At 29.2% G+C, this 9658-nt stretch overlaps 1 protein-coding gene across 1 annotated transcript in view; it reads right to left on the bottom strand.

Moving 5' to 3' along the window:
• Positions 1-7855: 7855 nt before the first annotated feature.
• LOC143909108 (nephrin-like) overlaps positions 7856-9658 on the bottom strand; it is a 48924-nt gene continuing 47121 nt past the window's right edge. Inside the window, exons 18-19 of the mRNA XM_077427010.1 lie at positions 8935-9038; positions 7856-8635 (exon numbers count right to left, since the gene is read on the bottom strand). Of these exons, the coding sequence (XP_077283136.1) occupies positions 7856-8635; positions 8935-9038 (884 nt within the window). The remainder of the gene's footprint in view (positions 8636-8934; positions 9039-9658) is intronic.

The following is a 9658-nucleotide window of genomic DNA, read 5'->3' as shown; positions in this document are numbered from 1 at the left end:
TTTTCAAAACTGATTGACAAACCCTTCGGTCCATATGCTATGTCGCTTCTCTTAAATTTTTTAAATAAATATTAGGTGATTTAAAATGTACGGTTAAATTTGAATGATTGTATTTATCTATTTTATTGTACAAATATCATATTTCTGTAAATTTTTAATTTATGTAATAATTCAATATATCGATGGTTTGGTGCACAGATATTGTGTGTTCATTTTTGAATATAATATTTATGTACCAAACTATCGATATAATAATCATAATGTCTTACACTATGTGTGATATAATATAAGAGAATTTCATAACAAAGTACAATATTTTGAATATGTATTTATATACAATCGATTTCGGCTAAAATGAATTCCGAATTTTCAACTATAACGAACTTTCGTGATCCTAGTCAAAATTACTTAACATCAAAGTTTCATTACAAGGAATATTCTGTACATAAATTGAAATAATTAAATAAGTTTGTTCTATAGAAATTTTGCTGTATTTATTTTGAGTAATATATTTATAAATAAAATAAGGGTTTTTTATATGCCGATATGATACTTTCTTTGATATTTATTTGTATAAAAAATGAAAAATCTTATACGGAAAATGTATTGTTTATGCATTTTCTATATATTGTTTATCATTTTCTATCTGATGTATTTTCCGCCTTTTATTCTACTCTTTTTTTCGACCCTTTAAGTATGTATTTTCTTCGCGAAAAAAATGCAGTATAATCTACATATTTCATGTAAATAAAAAAATTATATATCAAATTTGATTTACCGGAAGTGGGATATTTTCCTCGTTTAAACGTCAAATATGTTGTTACTACCACACGATTTATTTCACACTACTGAACGCTGCTGAAAATTTATATTTGCATTCTTTATGTACTATTTCATATTTGATGAGGTTTTGGCTAAATTTTTTTAATTATGATCTTTCTAGTGTTTTTAAGTAATAAAAAAGTTATGAAAAAAATCCGACAGCCGGAAGTAGAACTTTTGTATTACCGAAAATCGAAAATGTGTAACTTTCCCTACATACTACATATATTAGCGATCTGATGAGATCGTTCACATAGTCTTAATATCGAATTTGCTTTTTGACACTTCTTATATTTCTCAAATGCATAGATAAAGTCTTGAACTGGTCACGTCTATATTCATAATGATTTTAAATAACAAAAAAAAATTAACAAAATTCGACAACCGGAAGTAGAACTTTTGTCTAGAGTAGGTTTCCCTACTTTTGCGCTCAATTTGTATCGAAAATGCTCTCATAGCCGGTATATGTGGATGTGTACATATGTATGTATGTTTCATTATCGAATTTTGTTTTTTATACTTCTTATATTCCTCAAATACATAGTCAATGTCATGGTTTGGTCACGTCTGATTTTTTTTTATTTGCTCTGATATTTAGTATGCTTCAGAATAAATTAGGGTTATTTCTTCTGAACTATGTTGTTTTATATTTATGTATGTATACAAAAGTTTAATATTTTAAGCAGAAAGAATTATTCATTTTAAGTTTGGACCATTGTAGCATTACAGGAATTCCTAAGACGCCACAATGGTCAAAAATATAACAGAAAAGAAACAAAATAATAACCAAAGAAATTAGACATGACAAAAACAAAACATATATGTACATATATACAAACAACACATTTAACACAATCATTAAAATAATAAGCTATATAATAGCGGATAATAATAATAATAATAATAATTACAAATTATAAAAAACAACAAAGAAGAGAATGTCTTATAAAAGAAAAAAGAGAAAAAAAAATAAATATAAACTTATGTACATACATATGTACATATATACACAGAAAAAATACATTTAATATATTTAGACATGCCCTTTAGATTTTACATACATATATTTAGTAGATATAAAAATATGTAGTATAATTTCATTTATAGAAAATGAAATATAATATAATAGAAAAACCAATTTATATATGTATCAACATATGTAAATATGTAAAAAATGTCTAGTGCTTTTGATTTCTAAATGCAAAGTAATCATAAAAAAATTATTCTATATAACTCTAAACTGAAGCTATTATTTGTTTTCGTAAAGTCAACATTTGTAGAACAAATTCAAACATGTTATACAATTTTAAAACGTTAATTAAATTGTATAGTCGTGTTGGTTTTATCAAAATAAGTTTGTGCAGTCATGCTCTTTACACCCGTTTCTCCATTGGTGTTTGCTAAATTTGTTTAAATATACGAATCGTAGAGCCTTACGCTCGCGAGGAAATTAAACAGGCGAAACCTTTCCTTGATGGTGTTGTGCAAAACTTACACGAAAACTAAAGCGAAAACGTTTATGGCGCGAAAATGTGCCGAAATAATTAAAATGCCATTCGGATTCAGTTCAAGTGTTTCTGAAACGCAATTACGGGAATTGAATCTGAACGAGTCTCGCAGAAGTCTATTGAATTTTCACTGAATTGGTGGATATACATATTTGTGTGAACTTCACTAGCTAGCTGCATTCCATATCGCGGTTGGGCGTCGATTGACCGCATTGTCCGCGTCCATTTTGATATATGCCCCTCGACCACATCTCAATTCGTTAGTAAAAATAAATAAAAAACGAAAAATAAATGCGGTAACATCAATTTGGTCGGTTAACAAACACGCCGAATTAAACCCTTAACGGCGCCCGGTAATTTATCGACTCGGTTAGGTACGTATATGTACATATATAATATCTCTGGTCGACCTACCTACGGTGAATATCTATCTGGTGAGGTATAAAATTTGATGGCGGGCTTTTCCCTAACGCCTCGCTTAACGTCGATGTCCAGTGGCGTTAAGCGCACCGCGCCATTATCATGTAAAATAGCCCGTTCCGTTTCATTGAATGTAATTCCACGTAATTTGTGTGAATTATAGTCGGTCGAGTGGGTTTCAGGTGAATACGGGTGTGTCTCACTTAACGTATCATACACTTTCATTCGGATTTCTAATGGGAATGTATCAAATGCATAATAACGCACGCACCCGCGTGATATGTAGTAATGAAAGGGCAGGATATTTTTATACAATTTGTATCTACATACATACATACATATCACTAGGTTATACTTTTGTATTCAAATTAGGTTTAGATTTGTTCACTTTTTACATTTCTTATGGTTTGAACACCCATCATCGCTTTCAGAGATCAATGGTGATGAAAGTCGATTGACGTATTAATGCAGTATATATTTCAAGTTTAATTTTAATATCAATTTATTTTCAAAACCACCCGTTGAAAAGTCAGCGGGCTAAATATTGGTAGAAAATAAAATCAAAGAAATTTACAAATGGAAAGCAGCTAATATATTATTATGAAGGATTACACCGGGCAACAGAAAAAAATTAGCGGAGCGGAAACTAATCAATCTACATATACTAATTTTAAGCCAATTAATTCGAATACGGCAATAATTTTTGTTGGCTTCTTCTCGTTTATGAGATATAAGCGTTTAAAAAATTTTTTGGCTTTTGCAGTCTTTAAATCAAAATCTAGTATTGCTGTGCCAATAGTGAGTACTGGGATTTATAGTCAGATGTTTTTTTATTGATTGTGATTTTTTATTGCTTTAAAATACTTATAATTAATTATCTAGCGAATTTTAAACGTTGAAAATATACTTTTTTCTTACACATGTATATTCTGACCTAAAAATCGCTATATATGTATGTAAATAATTGTAAACATTTTAAAGCAATATAAAATTACAATCAATAGAAAAAACATTAGAATATTGATTCCATACTCACTTGTGGCACAACAATATTACATTTTGAATTAAAGACTGCAAAAGCTAATATGTCAAAATTTGACGTTTTTCAGACGCTTATATCTCATAAACGAGAAGCTAACAAAAATCATCGTCATATTCGAATTTAGTTGATCAAACTTAGTAAAGATTGATTAGTTTCCGCTCTGGTTAGAAAAAAATGTGTTTTTTTGTTGCTCAGTGATATCAGTCACTTTGATTTATTACAAACTTTAAAACTGCCCTGATTAGTCGAGTTTTATTGGCATCTCAACTTTTCAGTGCTCTCGGGAGGTTAACATATTACAGAATGGTTGATTTTGATATCTAATTATTATTAAAATTAGTTAATATCTGTTAATATGTACATATATACAGTTTCAATGGCTTTTGATGGCTACTCAACCTGCCATTTTATTTATATCATTCACAAATGTATGCACATTTACAGATCCCGGCTCAAAGGTGCAGCAAGCTAAGCACAGTACCCATTTTTCTTTTTTTGATTATTAAATTGAAAAAAAATTGGCTCTTTTGAACTTATAAAACGGGTCTACGTGACGAGACAGAATGTTAAATTACACAAAACACAAATATCGGAAGGCAAAGATCGAAAATCGAAAGATCTTAAATCGAAAGATCAAAAAAAAAATGGTGCATGGTAAACGGTACATACTCACTTAATTTGCGCGAGCAGGATACAACAGGAACAAGAGGAACATGCTTTTCCTCCCGTATTCTGCGCGCGCACATTAATTCGGGAGGAAAAGCCTGTTCCGAATAAAACTGTTGTCGGTAAAAATGGTAATTTGGAATTGTATTTTATATTATATAGAAAACCGCTGAAACATATGTATGTATATATACATACATATATATCAGGGATTTTGATTTGCTTCACAAAATTAAATATCTTAACCAATCATATTCGAAAGAAAAAATGTCACCCTATAAAATACTTCAATTAATTGTTGAATGTAAGTTAATGTCTTCGTTACCGAATTTATTCATAGTTATCCGTATTTTATTTTATTTTATTTTATTCATTTTTGTACATGTACATATGTATATGGCTTGTACATATACATATGTAGTTATTGTAGGATTTGATTCTGATCAGTGAATAGTGTGATGGCATCGTTGTAAGAAATACTTGAACATTAAATATAATATTATCTTACGTGCGTATATCAAATGAGATTCACATTTGTAATCTCAAAAATATTCGTTAAAAAATGATTGACGTTTAGGCATTGTAATTGCTTCTTGATTGATAGGAGGCGATAATTTAACCTTTAACGTATCAATTAATAAAATACATTCACCGTTTATATACATATGTAATATTCAAAATTACATTTGTGTAACATTAGATTAGACGTGGTAATTAATGGGAGATATAGCTTGTTTTAATTTGCATTTTTACAGATGGACATTCGGATAGAAGTGTAATACAAATCAATCTACGCCTTTTCGGCTACGTTTTCTAGTATTGATAAAATCGTTACAGTTGTATTGGAGTTTTTTTTTTCGTTTTGGTAAAAGCTGCGTATCTGGCAATAAAAGCGCGCCTTATAAATAACGTACGAGTAAAAAAAATCCGTTCAGGTGAAATAAAAAATACAATGGTATTCTGTTGTGTGGGGTAGTCTCGTTTTAAACAGTGTTTATTGTTTATTGGCTACTAAATTACACGGCCGGTCAGATCCAATCTGGGTTTTTAATTAAAATATTATGTCCGTAGTTAATTGGTTGGGGAGGTGAGGGAAATCGATGGTAGCCGCCTTCGACCAGCGGCGCCGAACCTTTTTTTTTTGGTTGGACGACGGCCGCATGATGTGTGTGTGCAATTGCCGCTGCACAATTGCAATAAAATGGTCGTTTAAATTGGTATCTGAGAGCTACAAGAGATTTTGCACGGCTCGGTCGTTAATTTTGTTTTGCAGCTGTTGCATGACTTTGTATTGCGTTTACATTTTGTTTTTTATTCATGTTAAATTTTAGCCATTTTTTTTAATTATTTGATATACTTTTTATGGGATTTGTTCGCATTTGAAGCTATTATTATTTTTTTATCTACTAATATTTTTTTATTTATTAAAATTTTCATATTTTTTATGAATGCCAATTAATTATTTCATTAAATTTTTTTATGATATAAAATTATTAAAACGAAACATTTTCCTCAGTAACGAATACTTACGCCATCTATGAATAAAAAGAAACCTTTTACATTTTTATCATATTTTGTTTGAGTAGTGTACATATATGTATGTAGATGTCACTTTTAAATTAAATTTTATAATAAATGTATAGATGTCTCTTTTCATTCGAAACGGATATAAATAAATTTCTGAGGAATAAAATGATAAATTTTTCGTTTTATTAATGTACCAGTTCTGTACATAATTGTTAAGATTTCTTTTAGTTAAGACTTTATTTTCAGTAACATTTAGTATATAGCCAAACAGCTAACAAGTGAAACAAAGTAAAACTTGTAAAAATAAGAATATTTCAAATGCGTTTTATTTAAATAAAAACACTTTATATTTAACAGTTTTTTTTTATTAAAAATTTACAAATATATTTACCGAACAAAACAAAAATAAATATATACTACAGTGTGCACTTTCGTTTATAATATTATTTATATTGTAAATGCAATACAATTACGATAATGTAACTGTCGACATAAACTGTACAAATTAAAATCACATGTTGATATTATAATGCTCAAGATTTGAGACAATCATAGTTGACGGATTGCACTTACATAGAATCATATATTTTTTAATAATTACTTGAGCAATAGGTATGTGAAAATTTTGATTTAAAATTCAATAACATAAATTGTGACATCATTAAAAGTAATTATACAAACTTTTACTGAAGAATTAGGAACACCGATCAGAATATAATATTTTATTATTTCACAACAATTATGTATGCATTTTGTATGGTGAATTAGTAATTCTTTTAACGTTTTAAATACTACCAAATTTATTTCAACATAAACTCAGAGATTTCATAGAAAAATTCGAATTAAATTTTATTTTTCTTTTTAATTATAATATTAAATATATGTATAATATGTAGTTCCTACTTTTATACCCTATCGTCACGATTGCTTAAATCCCAGTATAAGTACAGTCATTCAATTCTATATACATTATTAAGTTTAAGAGAATTTATCAATTGGCATTGGTGTAACAATACAGATGTCCGATAAGTGATAATCTGTAGAGTGACAATTATCTCACTATATTTAAGTTATTTTTACAAAATGTACAGACAGTGTATATACACAGTATTATATCAATTTTTTAAACACGCAATACATATATACATATACATTATTTCATAATAGGAATCCGTAGATCTTAAATAGAAATTTTGGAAAAAATATATTTCACAATTTTAAATAAATAACAAGAATAAATGCTCACAATATATAATGGATTGATTTGATTGAAAATCATAATTATTTATTGCTTTTGGATTTTAAAGTGGTATACTACTATATCAGGACAACGTAATGGGAATATTAAACAACCGTTATAAATACAATATCTACGCATTTGTTTAACAATATCATAAATTTTATTTATAATAATATTGTACATATATTAAAACGATGAATATTTCCATAGAGATAGAAGTCTTTGGTTATATTAAGATGATTATAATTAATTTATTATATTACACCGTGGACAATTGTGGCATAATATAGATCCTACAACACAACATGTTAAGTATTATACTAAATATTTATTCTGAAATCAACGTCTTGTAGTCATTTATTTTTTATATAAATAATAATTTTACCTTAATAAATATATGTATCACTTGCCCTGAGTTTTTTGTCCTAAAATAAAAAAAAATGTTTATCAATTACTATGAAATTAGTTCACCATTGTTTTGATTGCAAAACTTGAAATATATAATAACACAAAAAATATGTAAATTAGTGGTTTTTAGTTTGGTTAAAGAAAAGAAAATGAAATGTTATATCGGTGAGTTATCAGTGTACTTCATTAGGACGCGGTTCTTACCGTATCACCGATTTATTCCTAAACATCTATTTCGTTATATTTTAACGATCCCTGTTCACTATTTCTTGAATTAGGGTTATTCTTTCTTTGATTATTATTACAACTAACTACTTCACCGTATCGTTGATTGTTGCTCAACGACCCGTCAATAGTCTCGTGCTCGGTCAGAGCAAAGTTTCCGTACAGTTGTCTATTCGAGTGTACGGTGTTTTTGAATTTCATGTTGTGGTTGCTTAGCGCCAAATCGGCGTACACTAATCTCTTCTGATTCTTTGCCTCTTTTGAATTCTTAATGGCGTCTTTGGAGTGTCTGCCCTGGGTGAGTGAGCTCATCGTGTAACTGTACGACGGAGGATAGTTTCTCTGGGGATTGGTGTTATGATTACTTTTCAAGAAGTGTTGAAAGTACGAGGCGGGAGCTTCCTGAGTCGAAGCCAGAAAATCGTTCAGATTCGAACGGCAGTTTCTTCTGTCGAAGCTGTCGGTGCTGTGACTGCCGACGCACGAAAGCTTCTCGCGTAGACTCTCCGACTTCTTCATCCTGTTGGACTTCTGACGTCCCTTCTCTCTGCTTCTGTCTAGTGTCTTTGTATAAAATTGTGGATCGTACGATCCATGTTCAGGCAACGACTGAACGTTGTTGCCGCATTGATTGTCCGATTGTGTCGGTTGAAAGTAGCAAAAGCTGTGATGATCTTGAGTCGGTATTTGAAAATTCTTTTTTCCCTTGTTTTTGATCGAGTTATTTTGTAAGAAGTTAGAGTTTTGAGTATATTGCTGCTGCTGAAGGTTAGTATTCTGTAATGAAGGTGAACTTTAGCTAGTTTGTTAATGTGTTATTGAAGCCATGCAAAGAAGTACCGTGCTTTTATCTCACAGTGATACTATTTTTTTTTATCAATAGACACAATATCTAATATTCTTACAATTATTTATCACAAATACAGTTTCTATTTACATGTATTCATTTCCTACACATTTAAACCTACCCAATGAAATTTTTAAAGTATGCCTACGTGAGATAAAAACATTGTATGTATGTATTTTTGAGAGCTTTTTAATTTCATCTCAATTTATATTGCTAAGAATTAACATACTTTAGTAGGGGGTACATGTTGAAGGCCATGAAAAGTTAAATTTTGGTAGGTGTCTCTCTCATCTGGTGCTCCGACTATTCCACTAGCACCGCTGCCAGCGCCCCCTAAAAATTTGAAACAATTTACTTAATTAATTAATACATTTGTAAGGGATGGATAGAAAATTTTAGCTAGAATTGCCAAATACAAATTTAAGCACATAAAACCATATTTATAATTGGCATTTCTAATTAAATTTCAATACGAAATTAAAAATAATAATAAAACGACTAGAAAAGTTGTTAAAACAATGTCAAATGTGTAAAAATTTAAAGTTTTTATTTATAATGCAATAAAAAAAATCAAATAAAAATAGCTTTTGTTAATTTTTAGGAGTGCAGCAAACAAGGTAAGTTTTAAAAATTAAGCAAATATTAATCAGAGTACTAATAGTGGTATTGCCATTATTACACGATACATATTTAAATTAAAATAATGAGAGCTTCCTGTTAATAATACCTGTGTTAAGTGAAGTTAGCCTCAAAACGTCTGGTGTTAGTGCCGTTAAAAATCTGTTCAAAAACATACACCGCTCGTTATGTACAATTGTCATTAGTGTCTTAATTAATAACTTAGTTTATTTGTTAATTTTGGTACAACGGAGAAAAATAAATTTTGAAAAATAAAAACGAAAGGAAAATTTTGAAAATAAGCTGTGCTATGTCGATACGACCATGAGATGATG

Source organism: Arctopsyche grandis, chromosome 3 (assembly GCF_051622035.1).
Source record: "Arctopsyche grandis isolate Sample6627 chromosome 3, ASM5162203v2, whole genome shotgun sequence".
In the NCBI taxonomy this organism is placed as follows: Eukaryota; Metazoa; Arthropoda; class Insecta; order Trichoptera; family Hydropsychidae; genus Arctopsyche; species Arctopsyche grandis.
Note: the sequence above shows the minus strand (reverse complement) of the source record. Positions and strands in the feature narration are given on the sequence as shown.